Source organism: Dermacentor andersoni, chromosome 10, assembly GCF_023375885.2.
Source record: "Dermacentor andersoni chromosome 10, qqDerAnde1_hic_scaffold, whole genome shotgun sequence".
NCBI lineage: Eukaryota > Metazoa > Arthropoda > Arachnida > Ixodida > Ixodidae > Dermacentor > Dermacentor andersoni.
In genome coordinates, this window is record NC_092823.1 from 5,704,561 (window position 1) to 5,724,993 (window position 20,433).

The 20,433-nt window shown below is 43.8% G+C and overlaps 1 protein-coding gene across 2 annotated transcripts in view; it reads right to left on the reverse strand.

Moving 5' to 3' along the window:
• Positions 1–709: 709 nt before the first annotated feature.
• LOC126519714 (uncharacterized) overlaps positions 710–20,433 on the reverse strand; it is a 73,886-nt gene continuing 54,162 nt past the window's right edge. The window contains exons 5-7 of one of the 2 annotated variants that reach the window (XM_055065359.2): positions 16,940–17,137; positions 4,514–5,424; positions 710–2,135 (exon numbers count right to left, since the gene is read on the reverse strand). In XM_055065359.2, coding sequence (XP_054921334.1) covers positions 4,550–5,424; positions 16,940–17,137 — 1,073 coding nt within the window. In that variant the 3' untranslated portion in view covers positions 710–2,135; positions 4,514–4,549. Of the gene's footprint in view, positions 5,425–16,939; positions 17,138–20,433 lie in introns of both variants that reach the window. The other variant, XM_050169070.3, reaches the window with a different exon arrangement.

Genomic DNA, 20,433 nt, shown 5'->3' on the forward strand with positions numbered 1-20,433 from the left:
TTTTTAACTATTCGCAACGGCCCAAGACGGTCATTGCTTTTACCATTATGAAGTGTATCTGTTTATGCCGTATGTGTATGTCGAAGACCGGCAATAAAGAAAAAAAAAACAAAAAAAACTCGTGGCTCAGTGGTAGCGTCTCCGTCTCGCACTCCGGAGACCCTGGTTCGATTCCCACCCAGCCCATCTTGCAAGAGTTGAGCCAAAGCCACCTAGAAAAAAAAGGAAGGCCTCCGCACGCCGGTGTGACGTCACGCTAGTCGGATGAGCCGGACAGTCGACGCCGTCGGCGTCTCCGCGCCTAGGTTCATTGCGCTTGCAGGGTGTCTCTTTGCGCGTCGCGGATACTAGTACAGTTTTACGATTTGCTTCTTCATGTTTTTTTTTTTTTTTACTCTGTCAATTTCAAGAGTGTGCCTAAGACACTTTGATGCATGAAATGCCTTTTCCTTTTTTTACATATATAAGATCACCAAAGATGAAGTGCGGCATAAAACGTATTTTAGAAATTGAATGCTTGCTGCTTGTAAACATTCAAAACAAAATGAAACCTTGACTGAAGCAGAAATATAAAAGATGTGCTCGGCCATGAATGAAGTTCTTACTGTGTGTAAAAATGCTGCTCATCACCAGTTAACTTGATGCAGCAAGGAAGTCAAGGTTAAGCAGTGAGTATACAATTGTGTCTCAAACAGAAGCATGGCCGATATAACACAACTTATATTTAATGCACACTTAATGGTTACATGATGAAGGTGCAAGCTGCACGGCAAGAGCTGGCACTCTTGTCTTCATGCCAGTGGTGTCCGGAGGGGAATGCAGTGGCCGCGACGTGTCCTCTGGCAGGCACCGCAGCCACCACTGTCTGTGCAGTCCACATTCTCGTGCAGAGATGGTGACACTATACCACAAACTACAGAACACTCCGCCCCCCCCTCCCCCTCCCCTCAATGTTTGTCCTAGACAAAGTCCATCCAACGCTGAGGGGGAGCTACAGACCTGCATGTCACAGCACTTGTGTCTTGTAATTGCACTTAAAGTGTGGGTTGTTGGGAGGTGCTACGTTACATTGTTCATCAGTTGGCACCAGCTGTTCCCTTTCACTGCCATCACCATTAGGCGTGTTACCCTGCTCAGACTACGGGCGGGCTCTGGGGCCCGAGCCCCCTCCAAAGTTTTCTGGAGGGGGCGGGGGTGGTTGAGCAACCCTCCCCCTCCCCCCCCCCCCCCCCCCGGCGATGCCTAAGCATACCCCCTCCGCTCCTAACGTGTCATTGCCAGCGTTTTGTCACCCACACCATTTGAGGTTTTTTTTTACTTGCCTCGACCTTTCCACTTACATCTTTATTGTGGCTAATAGCTTACTGCATCATTGTTCATCATCAAAAAAACTCTTCTCATAATTTACAACATTTATTAGGAATGGAAACACTGTCACTTGCATGCAGAGGTCATAAATATACGCAGGTTGTCCCAGTTAACTATCATGCACCTAATTTAAAAAAAAAGAGCAATTGTGTTACTTGAAGAAAACCTACTGCATATTTCAGGTACAGTAGAGCAGCTTCCAGTAATTTTTTCATTACCGAGATTTATTTAGGTAATTGTAATTAATTTTCTAACTCAAGACTTAATATCCTAATTATCAAAGTGTCAGTGAGGCATTTGTAGGCACAGCCAAGGGACATCTAATTGCGGTATTTTCAGTGACGTACTAATTACGTACAAATTTTTTCCTCCGACGATAAATAAACCCCATGAAATATGAAAAATACCACGTGACTGCACTCCCAGCCACATCGAAAGCAGCACCCTTGAACAAGCTCCCTCTGAGTTAGCCAGAACAAAATAAAGGAAATAAAGAAAAAACATAGTGATCGAGCTAGTGCCTTATCTGCCGCACCTCAGCCGAAGCAACACTTCGCATTTGGTATTAGTTGGAAACAAGCTGTGATAGCTGTTGTCTTAGAATAGATAAAGTGGATGGATGGTTCTTTTTCTTTTTGCCACTAAACCTATCACCACAAAAGCGAATTCACAAGGTCAGTGCAAATGTTTGAAGGTGTTTTTTTTCGTCCCAGTCACCATGTCTTTCTCTAATGAGCAGGAGGTAAAAATGATCCTTGCCTTGGGAGCTGCGAATGAGAACAAGAGGAAGGCTTCAACTACATATATATCAGTCATGGGAAGTGTGACGGTAGACCAAACGCGTCGACTATCATCAGAAATGATGAAAACTTGAGACAAACTGGCAGCTTCAAGAAACAGTGGCGTAGGACTTAATCTTTGAGTCCTAGCCTACCCATGGATGTTGGACGTTCTAGCATTTGTGGTCTCGGAACTTCATGCTAGCGTGAGGGATGTGGCCGCCCAGGTACCAATTTCCAAGTCATCAGTTTGGAGGATTCTGAACGACGGGCTTTCACCCGTAGCACCTTAACCAGCACCAATGCTAGGAAGATAGGGACCTGTAGAATCACCTAGATTTCTCGAATTGGGTCCTCACAAAAGCTGATGAGTCACCACACTTCTTGAGCAACATCATGTGCACAGATGAAGCAAATTGTCAGAGAAACACCCAGGTAAATTTGCATAATGCACACTACTGGGGTAACTACAATACACACTGGGTAAAACTCAATCGAAACCAATACCAGTGGTCGTTTAATGTGGGTTGTTGCATTTATGCTGGTGCTATAATCAGTCCCATCTTCTTCAATCACACTGACCGGACAGCGTTATGTGTATGAAATCCTTGAAGGAGTGGTGGATGACTTTCTCAACGAAGTCCCGCTGTCACACGTCTTCCACTTCTGTGGTATCAGCAAGACGCAGCACCAGAACACAGCAGCAGCCAAGCACGAAACTCACTGGATGCGACTTTTCACGCGAAATTGATTGGAAGGCACGGGCCTGTAAATTGGCCGGCTAGGTCACCTGACCTCTCTCCACTCGATTTCTTTTTTTGGGGTTATGTGAAAGATCATGCTTACATGATCAGAGATGGACGTCAGATTAGTTCAAGACAAGGATAAAACAGATATCTGCTGTAGAATTCGAGCATCGGTCTTCAAGAAAGCCACTCAAGATGTGATGAAGTGGAGCCAGTACTGCGTAGCTGCAGAAGGTCACCTATTCGAGCACGTCCTCTAGGTAGCAGGTGGTGTTCAACGGCGCTTATGAATTCATAGATAAGGGCACACTGAAATCTGATGTATTTCTTTTTTTATTATGCAGGCGTCCCGATTGCCAGTTCGGCTTATATACAAGTGGTTATTTACTTTCTTGAAAGCATCAGTTTTGACTTTTCTGAACACGTGGGTCGCTTCCCGGTCTGTTAATTTCGCTTTTATTTTATGCCATGAACCTGTTGCTGAAGAACGTATACACTCTCATGAAAACTAAAACCGTCACTTTAATTTGGCTTTGGTCCGAAGCAAGTGTCTGGCGTGAAATATAGCTGCGTGCGCACTGTCATTGCAGTGCAAGCAAAGCCAGGATTTTGAAGCATGCTACGCCTATTACATTGCTTTTCGCATTTCGTGCATTGTCAGAGCGCCGCATTATCAAGGGGCTTTTGTTATCAATGAGATCAGTCGGCCTTGACAGATGGATAATAAGTGTGATGTAGAGAGGAAGGAATAGCTGCAAATATATATATATACACATATATGTGGGGTTAGGAAAGCTGGTTGTCAACTCCCCCCCCCCCCCCCTGTAGAAATGAAAACTTTCCGCCGCCTATGCCCTGCACGTTACATCAATACATCTGATCCACATGATGTCGCTGAATTGTGCAGTCTCGAGTGCAGGGCCGGTACTGTAGTTCCTTAGAAATACCTGGTCATGTGGCATAAATGACCTAATCTTGGGCTGCGTTTCGTCAGTGTTCCCATTTAAGCTTTTCCATGAGTTCTCAGTTAGGTCTGAGCGGATGCTTTAGCTTGCCAGTAAACGTATTAGCATTCGTGGAAGAGCGGATCATAGGATTAGTGTACGGCAGCAGCATCGCCGATTGCAACATCTTGTGATGCAGAGCTTAACCAGAGAGTACACAAAAATAATACTGCAGTGACCTACCACATTATACTGAATTAACTGCTTATGGAAAGTGTTTGTAGCAAGATAATCGCTGACGTGCAGTTGCCCTATGATTTTCCTTCAATGATAGCATTCATGTGATAGAAAGTATTAATACACGTTGTAGTTGCATAAAGCGTCTCAAGATGCTACTGACAGCATGCATCGCCATCCATGGCTCTGGTAACCAGGTAAGCTGTAAACAATAACAGTCTTACGGACAAGCTCTCTACTGCTGGTAATGCGGTATCAGGCAGAGGTTATTGAATTGGGATGGAGTGCGATGGGATAAAAGACGATGTCTCACTTCATCCCACAATAGCGATGACCTGGGCATGGACACAACAAGGAACGCCAGGCACGCAATTAGTTCTTTCTTTTGGCCATGTGCCGCCTTTAACTGAGCTATTCAATGTCTGACCTACATACCTACCCTAGTTTTCCTGAGCACACCCTTTTCAAGCATGCGTCACTCGGTTGCAGACGGAAGGTCCGACGAATGTCTGCTGGCACTCGAAGGGCGATTCATCCGGCCAACGGTGCGTGTTCCTTGCCTCGTCCCACCAAGCTTGCGGGCAGCCTGAACGACATTCTGGTGGTGGCGCGTGTGCCTCTTCAGGCCAGCCTGGACGGTGAACGTGCGCATACAGGCCCGACACTCGTACGGCTTCTCACCCGTGTGCTGTCGCATGTGCAGCAGGAGGCCGGCCTTGCGGCTGAACGTGCGAGAGCAGACGGCGCACGTGAAGCCCTTCTCATGGGTGGCCGTGTGCTGGATGAGGTGGATGTGGCTACACTCAAACGGCTTCTCACCCCTGTGCTGGCATAAATGGGCCTTCATGTGCATTTCGCTCGTGAACGTGCATGGGCACAGCAGACACTTGACTGGGTTTTCATGGATGTTCACGTGCTCCAGGAGATCACCGAGGCTGGCGAATGTTTCCGAGCACAAGTCGCACTTGAACTCTTCCTGCTGGCTCGTGTCAACTGTCTCTTGCGGCTCTTGGTGGGTACGCATATGCAGCATCAGACGCACTTGCCTTGAAAACGTGCAGCTGCATTTTTCACACTTAAACGGCCTGCTACATGCGGTGTGCCGACTCATGTGCACAACCAAATGTTCCTTGTCTATGCACTTGTACGCGCATAAGGCACACTTATAGACCTTCTTCTGATGTGACGAGTCGACTGAAGACAAGCCACAGCGACACGTTTCACTGGCGGGATTTCCCACAACTGAGGCACCAAAACCATTTTGCTTGCACAAGCGATACTTGCACATTGTTTCTTGATCCTCACTGTCATCACTGGATTCTAACAGACCATCTCGACATCCAGGTGACACTGAAAAACATAAAACAAAAGAAACAAAAATATAAGTAGATGTTCAACAATAAAGTATATTAAATGGCCCCGAGACACTTTCTTCAAGACATGATATTTGCTCTAGATCTATTCTCAAGATGTCAGACAACAAAGAGCTAAAGGAATTATGAAAAATAAAGCACACAAACCCAAGTAAGTGATCAGAGAAATCCAGCAAAATGAGAGCTGCCCTCAATTCCAATTTTCATGGCTCTATATACCACATTTCGCACTCCCATGGCATCACAGGATTCAGGGCTCCGTGAGAGGGTCAGCAGGCATGTCATGTGATACCATGCAGACGGAGGCATTGCGAAGCGAGTTCTAACTGCAGCAAAACGATTAGGAACATATTTGTCAATACATGTTTCCCCCGTAAAAACAACCAGGAACCATGTCTTGGTTCCTGGTTCTTGGCAACACTGCTTTTCTGTCTAATTTCAACGCTGAACCTAGCACTAGCTATAATAGCTAAACCAAACATAACAGCTAACAGCTAACCAGCTATAACAGCTAACCAAAGGCCCCATCTGGTGCCAGTACACTTCTCTGGGCCCTAACTTCTGATCCTAAAATTGGTCTCCGCAGAATAATTTGAATGTGACTGGTCAGCCTGCCTGTTACTGATGCTGACCGAATAGCGGCAGCATCTCCTTTGACAGTGAATACATCAAGCACACATTATCTTCCACTGAAAATGCCTATTTGTTTGTCTGTCTTACGAAGATTTTCAGATGAAAACAGTGGTTTATTGCAGTGCTTACACAATTCCAGCATGCGCCTCCTTTTTCTAAGAAAACTGTTCAGAAATTGCCCGAGTGGTGTAATCGCATACAAAACCAAAGGCGTGTTCATGAGATTTGCAACAGCCTACCGTCAGAGGCAGCCTAGCCAGTGAAATCACTGTTGATATCACAAGATGGCAAAAGAAAAATTTGATCCATAGCTTTCAGTCTTTGATAATGAAAACTCATTAAAAAAATTAGCCATTTTCCATGATAGCTAGTGGCAGATAGTCTAGTTACATGTTTATGGTGTTCTGAAAATTTTCATGCATCACAGGATGAACTAGTGAAGTGGTTAGTCTAGGCATGGACTGACATCGCATTTGTGATTGTTGCAGAGTTGTTTGATAAATACCGAATACTAAATGCGCAATGGACCGTATGGAAGGCAACATGTTGAGGTCCACTGACAGCGATAACGAGCTGTCTGAGAATGATGAAAATGGATGTTAAGCTTAAATAAATTTCCATTCTGTGAAGGTTAGGTCTGAAGCTTTCAGAATCAATGCTACACTTGCTAGAAATTTGGAGGCACATTAGATTTTTATTTTGTTTAGAAGCTGTGATGTCATTTTTAGGTTAGTTTTCTACTTTAGGTCCACAAAAGATGGGCTGCAACAAGGGCTAGCTGGTGAAACATAAGAGTTTAGCCATGTAATTCGGCCTGCCAAATAATTCAAATAATTTGAGTGACCCCATCTGGGTTGAATTATAAAGTTGGCTGTAATACAGTTCGCAGGATCGACTTCCATCAATTCGATCCTGACGGGACGGACATCTTCCAACAGGTCGAATTAAACAAAGAGGCAAAAAAAATTTAACCAACGGTTATGATACTCCCTAAAGCGAAACTTGGCCATAGCTTTACGTGTGTTTTCATTTCGCAATATATCAGTTAGTGCATGCACTCTGTCTTGTGTGGCACGTAGCAAACGGAACGAAGAGTGGCGTGACTGCCTCGCTAATTGGGACATGGTGAAAGGTAGCGCGTGAGTGACGTGTGGTTGCGATTCGCAGCAGCCACCGCAGACAGACCTCCACTCATGCTGCACTTTGTTTCCATATAAGCTGCGCTTTGTTTTTATATATACTGGTAGACACACTTGCTTCATGCCATCGGTGAACAGACGGCACGCTACTCTAGCGCCATCTTGTAGTGGTCGTCGCCATGGAGACCGTTTTGCGCGGCACTATGTTTTCCTTCTCGCCATACACTCCTGTTCTGCTTTCCTCCTCGCGCTCTCTTAGCTATTGCCCTCTTTCATCTCTCACTGTGCTCCACGTTCGCTCGGTTACATCGAAGGATGTCACCAATGCTAAACACAGGAACGGGCGCCTATAGCTGGAACCGCATGCTGTGTTTTTCGTTCGCGAAAGCACGACGCTCGGCGAATGCCCACACCACCGCTGACGCGACAGCACCCGCATGAGCATGGCAAGCATGCGCAAGCCACACCGCATTTGCCGGGTGTTTCGCTAAGGATGGATGGATGGATGGATGGATGGATGGATGGATGGATGGATGTTATGAGTGTCCCCTTTGGAATGGGGCAGTGGGTTGCGCCACCAAGCTTTTGCTATTATACCGCCTAATGTGCTACCTAGGTTAAAATAGAAAAAAAAAGAAAAAGAAAAAAAAACATGAACTCCCACAACCAAATTTTATGACCCCCTATTGTGAACTTTGCTTTTGTAAATATTTGTTTTTTGTCGTTTCCCTACTTTTTTTCCACCAATCTTCCAATTGCCTCTTACTAATCTCTATTGCAGACATGTTTACTTTTTCCCTACTCTCACTGAACCCAAGGGCTTCAAGGAGGCCAGTGGTGCCTAAATTGACCACTGGGAAGATGTCTTCACATTCTAATAAAACATGCTCCATCCTAGCTTTACCACAGCTTTACCGTCCCTAGCTTTACCACAGCAAGCACCTGCTTCTTCTTCCTTCTTACATCTCGTTTTATGGGTGCGTGTTCTAAGGCATCCTGATCTCGCTTCGAAAAGTAATGAGCTTCCCTTTGAGTTATCACAAATTGTTTCTTTCCTTATTTCATTTTTTCCTCTTAAGTAGTTACTCATGGCAGGTTTCTTTTACATTGCCACCACCAATGAGATTATTTCACCCTCTCTGACTATCCGCTTGATGTTCTTTGTTGCTGTGTCGCTCACCCTACAGGCCACATACTTGCGGGTAAGTTTCCTAGTTCTATTCTGCCACTGTGAATCAATGTTTTTTCTGTACAGATACCTAAACACTCTCCCAGCCCATTGAATTTCTTCTATATTCCCCAGTCATTCTTCATAATGAATTTGACTGCGAGCTTCCCTCACTTCAAAACTAGTCCAAGCCCATATCACCCTGCACAGCTTCATTTGTAAGCCTTCCCGTGAATGAATGAATGCTTTATTTAGACAATACACTGTTTGGGATGTAGGGTCTAAAGGCAGGTGCAACTGCCTGACAAAGGCCCCCCTACCCGTAGATTGCTCAGGGGGTGGAACATCATGAAAATACAGTGCAACAATGTAGAATTTTTAACAGGGATAGGCGGGCTAGTTGGTGGTCGATACTGGAATGCATCATGTAACCTTTGTGCTTTGTAACCTTTGTCCATCATGTCCTTTGTTGTTTGCGCGGTTACACGATGCATTCCAATAACAACAATGTAGAAACAAGGTATGCGGCAAGCAATCAAGTATACAAAACAGTAAGATTGTTACACTTGATACATAATATATCATCAGTAATGCGCGAGAACATGGAAATATTTAAACAAGCAAATAATACTGATCAGTGTTACAAAACATTATATAGCAAATAGGAGAAAAAATGTAAGAGAGAGAGAAACGACTAAAATAAAAAGAAAAGTTATCGAGACCGCAAGGACAGTTAAGAAGCATTAGGAACTTAGCATAAGATAATTCCTAAACTTTTTCTTAGACTCTAAGCAGATCTGCATTCCTGAATCATAGTAGCAATTTCTGGATTATTATTTAGGAAATGAGGTACTAGGTAGGCGAGTGTCTGAGTACCATATTTGGTTTTAAACATAGGTGTTCTAAGTCTGTTATGCCAGTGAGCACCCAATGCGAGGCGTCCCACTGACCTTTGGTTCCCATCGAGTCTTGATTGTACTTCCGATTTAAAGCAAACAACTGCATTTCCAAAAGAAAGTCCTGGAACCATTACATCTTTCCACATACCTCGGAGGACCTCGTACCTATTGTATCCCCATAGCGCTCTGTGCTTCATTATGGCTGCATTTCTCTTCCCCTCTACTGTTATGGCTTTTTCCTGTGTTTCCATATATCCGTTGCCTTCGTTTATCCATATACCAAGGTATTTATATTCTGTTACCCGAGGTATTTCTTGGCCCTGTATCTCCACTGTCTGTTCACTGTTTTCATTGAATACAATAACACCTGATTTTCTAACACTAAATTTCAAACCTAAATTATTGCCTTCCTGTCCACAGATATTAGCCAGACGTTGCAAATCACTTTGCTTGTTTGCGAGCAACACAATGTCGTCCGCATAAAATAAACCTGGGAGTTGCTGCTCTATTACTGTACCTGCCTGTTTGTATGAGAGATTAAACCCGATATTACTTCCTTCTAGCGCCCTCTCCATCCTCACCATGTACATCATAAACAGCAGCGGGGATAAATGGCACCCCTGCTTCAGTCGCTTGTGGATATCAACTTATCCTCGCTCCTTATCCTTTCCCATTCAACGCAAACAGTATTTTCGAGGTAAATCTCTCTCAAAAGCTGTAGACAATCGTCACCTAGACTACACCTCCCAGAATATCCCACAAAATGTTGCGGTCTACGTTGTCATAGGCTCCTGTAATGTCTAAAAAGGTCACATATAACGGTCTGCTTTCTACTTTTGATATTTCAATACACTGAATAAGAACAAATAAGTTATCATCCAAACCCCTACCTATTCTAAAGCCATTCTGAAGTTCTCCCAAAATGCCATTATTGTCTGCCCATGCTTGCAGCTTTATTTTGATTGCCCGCATTGCTAGCCTGTAGATTACCGATGTAATGGTCAACGGTCTCTACAAGTAAATTCTATCTTTATCCCGCTTACCTTTATAAATTAAATTCATTCCACTTTGTCACCAACTGTCGGTATTTGTCTAACTTTTAAAGCTTTTTCCACTGGTTTCACCAGAGCTTCCGTACTTTTTGGTCCCAGTTCATTAATCAGCCTAACGGGAACCTCATCCAGCCCTGCGGCTGTGTGCCTAGGAATTTTCTCTTCGGCTTCCAGTTACAATTTGTCAGCACCAACTCCTCTTCCATCTGGTTCCCTTTCATGCTCTTTTTTCTTCAAATAAAACCTTGTCATTGCCTTGGAAAGATTAGGCTGTTATTTTTCAGATGTAATTTAATGCCACTTCCCCTTCCAGTTTGTTTCCATTTTCATCTAGGATATGCCGTTGTATTGTTGTTGACTTCCTGCCTAATCATTTTATGTGGTTCCAAAATATTTTAGGTGCGTCCCTCTTTCTGTCGTTCGGCGATCGCTTCTCGTATCTCCCTGTTCCACCAGCTTTTCGGTTTCTTTTTTCTTTTCGAACGAGCATGTTGTTTCTCTTTTTGTATTTCTGTTGTTATTAGAAGCTCACCATAATCTCACTCTTTACTTGGCCATTTGCTAAGTTCTTCCTCGACTCTAGCGACTATATTTCTTATTTGTTCAGCGTTCAAATTTGGACTGGCCATTTTGCACTCCTTGCTCTCTTTCCCAGCTACATATCCCATCTTCAAAATGATGTGTTTATAGTCACTCCCTATGCTGCTATACCCTTCCTCGTCAATGACCATTTCTCTCAACTTATCATGATTTCCTTCAGTCATCAGACAGTAAGCAATGGTTGATTGCTGGTTTCGCACTTCCCACGTGATCTGGCCTTATCACTTAGGCCCTGTATTCATGATAACGAGGTTATGTTGCTCACAAAGGTCTAGCATTGACTTCCTGTTGTTGTCAGTATAGCCATCTAAATCCTCTATGTGGGCATTCATGTCACCCAATAGGATAATTTCAGCATCATTCCTGAAACCCTTAACCCTTTCGCTGTCACGGACGTACCGGTACGTCATCGCGCTTCCCCCCCACAGTGTCACTGACGTACCGGTACGTTCTCTATCGTGCGTTCAAAATTTCGCGCCTGAGCGCAAAGCTGGCGCTCCTAGATTGGCCACGCCATCTGTTGAATCTTTCTACAAGTTCGTATATTTGCCCCGACCTGTGTTAGTCCACGTATTGAAGAGTACGGTGGGACTGCCACTCCCCACTTTCTCTTTGCTGAGTGGCGCGGTGGCTCCGCGTTCACTGGATCATGCGTCGCGCACGTGTGGTTATGGGTTCAAGGGTTGTTCTGCAATTTCCGCTGGTTTGAAGGTTTTTATTTTTTTTCTGTTGGTGTGCCTGCTACGGCGCGTCAAGTTCAGGCGCACGTGCCGTTGCCTCTCCAAAAAGGGTGACTCGATTGCTACTTTCGCTCTCTCGCCGCACCCTCGCTTCCGACTGGCAGCAGTAAACGTAAAGCCCTTCGAACTTTGTTTAGCCTTTTTCCCTCTCCCTCTGTCCTCTTGATCACGCAACGTCCCATTTCTCTCCGCTGTGCGGGCGACTGAAAGCGCATCCTCCCTGCGCGCGGTTACTTTCGGATGGCTGAGCGGCGCGGGACCTTCGTCTGCTCATAGGGGCGGTGGCTGAATTCCGATTCAGTATACGAGCCGAGCTCGGATTCGGACTCGGACAGAGTCGCATGTGAGGAAGAGGGTTCCGCATCGTCAGATTCGGATGTTGAACGGATTTTATAGTCAGGCTGATGATGATGATGATGTTTAATAACAGCAGCTGCAGAACACTGAAATGTGCATATTGCATTGACTATATTATTTGTATACCAATCATAATCAAAAATAAATTGCTATGTTCATTCCCTGTTATGCTCGTTCCGTGAACCAAGCCGACACTGGGGGTGCGTCACGGGCAGAAAGGTCCGACAGCGAAAGGGTTAAGAGGAAGCTTTAGCTCGGGTGCTCCTACCTTAATACATGTAAAAGGAGAATTCGTTTTTCTGGGCAACCACTGCACCAAACTTGACCAAGTTTGTTGCCTTTAAAAGAGAAACTTAAAATCTAGTGACTGTTGGTTTCGAATTTTTTATTTAGGTCCTTAATGTTTTATTAAAAGTTAGCAAAAATCGAAAATTTTCAAAATAAGAAAATATCAAGTTTACAACTCTGTAACTCAGAAACGAAAAACGATAATACAATTCTGTGTATCACATCTAATAGTACATCTAAAGCGGACAAAATTGATACGCTATACATGAATCTAAAAAAAAAAAAAAATTTGTAATATGGAACTAGGCGCTCTTTGGCCATATCTGGCCCTTGCGCCACTAAACCACACACATCATCATCGTAATATGGAAATACAGCTTTTGCAGAACCTTTGTAAACAACGTAACAAATACACGTAAGATATAAAATGGCATCGAATTTGTCCGCTTTCAATGGTCTAATAGATGCCGTTTACAGAACTGCGATATCTGTTTTTGATGCAGAGTTATGAATTTGTCAACTTCGTTCTTCTATTTTTTTTTTAGCTTCCGTATTTTTGAAAATTCTTTTAACAAAACCCAGGACCTAAATCGAAATTCCGCTTTTTAACTTTCTCTTTCAAATGCAACAAATTTCATTAAAATCGGTCCAGGGGTTATCTCAGAAAAACGTTTTTGCGTTTTACATGTATTTGAATAGGTCGCATAGGAGTTGGGCCCGAGCTAAGGCTTCCTCTTAATATCAGCACTTATGCATTCCACTAACTCTTCATTCTTCTCTGTGCAGTTGTTTCCGGTCCGCAAATACGCTACGTCCAGCCAAGTTCTCTTTCCACTCATTGTACCTGATAACCAAGTATGCTCGACATTTTTAATTTACTATTTTCCATTTGGCTCCCTGATGGATGAGCATTCTGCCTCCCCCTCCATTTCTTTCTGACTTAGTTCTGTAGCGCCCTTCCCAAACACAATTCTCAATCACTGGCAGATCCTGCGAATCTCTAAGGTGTGTTTCTGTAACCACACACACCCCTATTTGTTTTGTTCTCTATTTAACTGCTCTTCAATCTCTGCCCACATTTCCTTTCTTCTGCAACCCTGCATGTTAATGTAGCCTATTGCATGGCAAGCTCTCTTTCTTGTTTTCCTTTTTTTTTGCTGTTATTGACGGCGATGCTATTATGAGGGTCCCCTGGGGCACCTTCTTCATTACTACCTACTCTGGCCTCCTGAGCGCCTGTGGGCCCCCTAAAAAAGCAATAGCGTGACCAGCAAGTCGCCGGCACACTTCTCGTCCAAGCCTGTAATTGAAGTATATCCCGTCTCGTTCAAAACAACACCTTCTCACTTCTCTGTTTACTTCGACAACCTCGAAGCCTTTCTCTCGGCTCATTTTCCCTATCACCTCATCAGCAGCCACTACGGCTCTTTGTATGTGACTCATGTACAGGCACTTCTGGCACCGTGCACACAACGATCTGCACCTGAGGGGACAGCTCGCGCAGGTCGTCCACCCCCTTCACCAAGCGCTGGGCTAGTCCTGTCCCTTTCCTGTTTAGGACGTCATTTAGCCCACCTGCTACTATGACAAGGTTGCGCACGTGGGCATTTTCCACGCTTTGCGTTTGCTCGCTCCATGACAAAACCCAGTGTCCGCCCTGAAAATGTCCCTGCTGCCACTCTTTTATCACCTTTCACCCTCTCCACAATTGCTTGTGAGCACTTAGCCAGGTTTGAGTTGCCAGTGATTATCACCATTTCATTCCCTCCTATCTCTCCCTGCTTCCCTTTGTCCTTTTCCATTTGATTCGGATTTGACAAGGGGCACTGACCCCTATGCTCCCGCTTTTTGTGTGTGGCATCCTCAAGGTAGGTGCCGCTCTTTCCAGCTACCTCCTCCCCATGCTGCATACATTCCACATGCTTTGCTGACACGCCCTCTGCTGTCACATCCGGGGGCTGCGTTCCATTGTCACGTCCATTCTCATTCACAATGGTGGCCCTGTTCAGCTTTTCCTCGGCTGCCTGAAGTCTTTCTTCCACTACCTTCCGTGCGTTATGTTCCCTCTTTAGCTACTTTTTGAGCTCTTCAACCTGTTTGACAAGCACTTCCTGGAAAGCCTCCATTTTCTTCAGCCTAGCATCGACATCACAGTGTGTGCTGATTGACTCGTTTTCCTCTCCATTCTCATCCGTCCCCTCGTCTGTCTTGAGGGACCCCCTGCACACTGCATGCTTTCTCGGCTTTCTTGCCATGTATTGCATGGCTTTTTTTAATGCAACTACTATAGTACTATAATACTGTAATAATGCCGAGCACGTGCCTTCTAGCAAAAACCGATACCACAGGATCTAAATCTTTAAAATGTCGCAAAGTAATTCTCACCAATGTTTTAAAAGCAATTAATGCCGCACAGACTTAAGGTATGACACGTTTTCGCACATGTTCAACCAAGCAGCCACACTCTTACTTTCCTACCAAAGCAATATTCCTGATACCAAAGCACACACAGTAAAGCCACTAATAGCTATTAGTCTTGCCGCTTCCGAGCTACTATTTAAAGGCTAAAACACTTAACGTCCGACCCATTTGCACGTCTTGAAGCATGTGACGCGAAAGAGCGCTCCGACTATCCTGCAAAACCAAATGTACACAAAACACATCACACGAAAAAAGAGAGAGACAAATAGAAACTCCCAATTATTATTTAAAGCCTAAAAATAGCAAATCCAAAACAAAAGCAAGCTCAAAGCATGCACAAAAAATTTATGATTTCATTACCACCACGGAGCCCTGAAAAGCATGTCCATTTGCCACAAAATCCCACCTGCACTCCAGGATGCACGGAGGACAGCATCATCTGGTGGCATTGAGGGAACTAAAGCGTGACGTATAGCGTGACGTAACACTTGCGCTGCACTCTCATTGGTGGACGCGGGGGCGGCAACGCGACGCAGCGCGTTCTTTTCTACTCCCAACAGCACCACGCGGTTACGCGATTTCCCAACGAAAGGACGCCCGAGCGCCTCTGCCGCGCGTCAATCGCGCCATGCGGTTTCAGTTTAAGAGCTGCGCTCTAAAATGCCGAACACGCCGTTGACTCACTTAGCAGTATTTGCCTTTAAAGTTAGCTTCGCCGCAATATAGAAATGTCACGCAGTGAAGCGCATAAGGCGGGAAAGCTGCCACTGTTACGGGATGCAGCGCGTGTTCCTTTATTTAGACATGCACAAGCGCAGCCTCCGGTCACAACACGAGCACCGAGACAGCTAAGAAATTTACCGGCAGGCCTTCAGAGTTAGAGACCCCTGCGTTTTTTCATCTTACCGCCTTCTTTTCGCTACCTTTCCCAAAACGCAGATGGCTTTTCTCCGCTTCTCGATGCTGGCGTGCGCGCGCGCGCATAATTATGTAACGCGCACTTGGCCCCGTTAACGATTTAACGCATGGCGGGCGAAACGAGGGCTCAAATCGTCACAGCCACGTTTCACAACATCCGTTTACTCTCAAGGTCTACGAAGTGTCTGCTAGCCTGTCACAGCGCCAAAAACGCACTTAAGCAATGCTCCGCCTCTAGCAATCACATCCCTGAAGGAGCCGGTCGGGCTCCGAAATATCGAGATTTTAAATATAAATTTTGGTTGAGTTTTCTTTCTTTTTAATTCCGTTATGCCCAACCAGGCAGATATCTACCGAATGTTTACCTTTTACGTCAGAAACAGCTCTGAATTGCTGCCAGTATGCTTATTAGGCGTCTAGACGCTCGCACTGTGACTGGAGACGGTGCGTGCGCACGTCTATAATTAAGAAGCGCGTACTATGTCCTGTGACAGTGGCCCCTTTTCGTTATTGGTATACTTCACTGCATAATACGGCTATATTGCGGCGAAGTTGACCGGTCAATTTCGAATTACTTGGCTAAGGCCAATATTAAGATCGAAATAACAAAAAAGTTTGGGCACAAAAAAATATATGGGCGCAAGTCGGGACAGTCGGTCAAGATCTAATTAACAGAAAACGAATTAACCGGAGGCGAATTAACAGAATAAAATGGGAACAGGTGCCACTGTTATAGGACATAGCATGTGTTCCTTAACTTGCACTTGCTTGTGCATGGTGTTCCCTTGTCTCACATTCAAGTTGTTGAGCTGAAATATTGCATCATAAATGACCAAATAGCCCGCCGGGGGGGGGGGGGGGGGGTTCTGTAAGAGTCCACCTAATGGACTGTTCATTTCGGCAGCTGCTGACTGGCCCTAGGGCCGCTCGTCTCCTCCTCTCTTGTACACCTGCATCCAATCAGCAGCGGCCAAAATGGACAGTCCACTGGGTGGACTTTTACAGAAAACACCCAGGATATCCACACTGCTAACAGAAGTCTACTGTAATAATAAAAATGGCACACCTGTGCTTGACGCTCATTTTTTCCGAGCTAAAAATGTTACTCAACAGTTCCCAGTTTAACTGACCGCTCAATCTTTCTTATTTTGGAAATAGAGGAACAGAAAAAAAACAGACACAAAAAGAAAACACAATTCATGTCTGTATTTCTTGATTTGGCACAATTTCCAAAATGAACACATACCAACTTGCTTAACTAAGTCTTTAATGCTCACTTTTTGTTGAGTGTGATGCCTTCTTCACATCCTTCCCGAGGTTCTGCGTAAGCTGAGTCAGAACACCCTGCTGAGGTCTGGAATGTTCTGAGGATCCCATGGTATTCCAAGTGGCTCGCCCCATTGCATGCATGTCCTCAGACAGCATACGGCGAGCCCCAACTGTGCGTCGTACACTGGCGTAGACAGGGACATGACCTGCACATTAGAACAAGTATAGATCGTTGCCATCGTGAGCCTGTTTATAGTTCACTGCAGGACAAAAGCGAGCTGCAATTCGTCTGTCTTGCATCAGCCAACTTCATCCTAAGCCTGCAAATTCTGTCAATTGTATATGGGCGCTCCCGGTGAATTTTTCTCCTTCACTGCAATGTTCTTCAAGAAGTCCAATTGCAATAAAGATCCTACTGCACCTTGCATTCTGTATGCTGTGGGTGCAAGGGAAAGTGTGAGAGCATGACCAGAGAAGCATGGCGGCTTGATGCACGCTGACTTCGTGCACACCCAATGTTGGAGGTCACATGATCAAGCACAAACTAGGGCAGGAGAGTGCACACCTCCTCCTCTGCCTAATTGCCTTAACAATTCAGAATGCATACTTTATGTTGATGATACAACTACATTCGCTGGAGATAAAGACCTCAATAATTTAACAACACGACTAAACAAAGACCTTAAAATAATTGCGTCTTGGTGTCTTGACAATGCACTGCAAATAAATGCCACAAAGACATGCTTCATGATTTTTCATACTCATCATAAGCAAACCTCTTTAGTTCCGAGTCTTAATCTAGATAACCACATAATTTATCCATCTGATACAACATTTCTTGGCATCGTTCTTGACTCTCACCTGAAATTTAACAAACATACCATATCCCTTGTTAAAAAAATTGGTTTTGGTTTACGTGTATTAATAAAATCTGGACATTACTTTCAGCAGCACATCTTACAGACACTGTATTACGCATTCATACATAGTCACCTGATATATTGCCTCACTTCATGGGGAAACACGTATGAAACACACATGTCATGCCTTCATCACTAACAAAACCAAGCAGTACGCCTGATTAAATTCAGCCCACACCTGGCATCTGTCCTCCCACTTTACCAAAATCTCAAAATCCTTCCCCTTACTTACTCGTTACAGCTAAAACTAGGTCTTTTAATTTAAAACCGTTGCAATCTTTGTTTGACATTGTTTCGGAGGCATCCCGGCAGCCTATTTTGCTTGCGGGTGATTTTAACTTACCTGACTTGGAATGGCTAGAAGGTGATTGTGTATGCAAAGTTGACAGCCGTATTAACTTAGAAATGAAAAACATTGTAAACACCTTCGGACTATTACAGTATGTCAATGTTCCAACTTGGAATAGTAACATTCTGGACCTTTTGTTGTGCAGCTCACCTACCCTTACTAGCTCGGTTTATATAATACCAGGAATAAGTGACCATCACGCTGTCATTGCAAACATTAAAACAGATATTAACCGATCAACGTCACCCACATCAAGGAGAGCTTTTTTTCTTCGAAAAAGGTGATTATCCTAGTATCTCCCAGGAGCTCCTCAATTACTTGCTGGTTTTTGAATGTCTTGCTGAGGATTACAACATCCATGATTTATGGCGCGTATTTAAAGATAAACTGCTTGAGCTTACGGACAAGTATGTTCCAAGCATAGATTCCACCAGACTAAAAAAATGTAAGAAACCCTGGGTGAATTCGCGTATTCTCAGAATAATTAAAAAAAGAAAGAGAGCATTTAATAGATACAAAAAAACTAAAAGTATGAATCACATAAATAAGTTATCTGAAGTAACACAGGAGTATAAGTTTGCTATAAAAAATACGAAGGAAGAGTACTTTAAGACAGTCAACAACAGAATGAAAACTAATCCTAAACATTTTTGGAGGTTTTTAAAAGGATGCGGATCAGATTTTGTAGGAATAAATGAAATTATCTGTAATCAACAAATAACTACAGACGATACCGAAAAGGCAACGCGTTTGAATACATATTTTCAATCTGTCTTCCTACCTAAATGCAATCATAGCTCTACACCACATGCAAGCACACTTCCTTTAATGGAACAAGTTGAATTAAGCGTTAGAGGCATCGAGGCACTCCTAAAGGTCATAGATGAAACCAAAGCAAACGGTCCGGATGGTATATCTCTACGTATACTAAAGCGGTGTGCTACACCTATCTCGATGTACCTTTATTTAATCTATGTGAAATCGCTATCCACAGGACTCTTACCTAATGATTGGAAAACCGGTCAAGTTGTACCTATTCATAAAGGGGGTTCGAAAAGAGATGTTGCAAATTACAGGCCTATCTCACTAACATCCATCTCGTGCAATATCATTGAGCATATTATATATACCAAGATAATGCGTCATATAACCAATAATAATATACTAATCAAAGAACAACATGGGTTTTGGAAAGGTCTATCTTGCACAACACAATTAATTAATTTTATCACGAATTGGCATTCAATGTTGATGAGGGAGGACAAACAGATTGTGTCTTTTTAGACTTTCGCAAGGAATTTGACACAGTGTCACATCCACTTCTTATTAAACTTAAAATGTTAAATATTCACCCAAGCGTACTCGCTTGGATTGAAAATTATCTGTCTCAGCGCCGACAATGCGTTGTTTTGAATGGCAAAAGCTCGGCATACGCTGATGTGACGTCAGGAGTCCCACAGGGTTCAGTCTTAGGGCCACTTTTGTTTTTACTTTATATAAATGATATTTCTGTTGGTATTTCTTCATGTATGCGATTGTTTGCCGACGATTGTGTTGTTTATAGGAAAATTAAGAGTGAACAAGATGCTGCCATGTTACAATTTGATTTAGAATGTATTAATACTTGGTGTTCCACATGGAAGATGAATTTGAATTTAAAGAAGTGTGTTCATGTATGTTTTACAAGAAAGAAGAAACGGATTGTAAGTCTTTACCAGATAAATAATACCCTGATAAAAAACGAACCTATATACAAGTATCTAGGTGTGACGCTATCATCCGACTGCTCATGGTCTGCTCATGTGGATGACGTCATTGTAAAAGCTGGTAGGGCACTCAATTTTATTCAGAGCAACTTGAAATGTTCACAGCTGAATCTAAACAAAACTGATTACTTAACATGTGTGAGACCAATTTTAGAATACGCCTGTGCCGTCTGGGACCCCACGCAAAAACACTTGATTGATAAACTGGAAAGAATTCAAAACCGAGCTGCTAGGTTCGTCCTGGGGCAGTATAGGCGGAGAGAAAGTTGTACTGAAATGAAATTTGAATTGAATTGGGAACTGCTTTCCTGTCGGCGGAAAAAGTTGAGACTGAAGTTTTTATACCTCATATTTAACAATAAGACTGGAATTAGCAGCAAAAGCTACTTGAAAGAACCACATTATATTTCTAGGCGTAATCACTATTCACTTAAAATCCGCGAGTACCGTGCCAGGACGTACTTGTT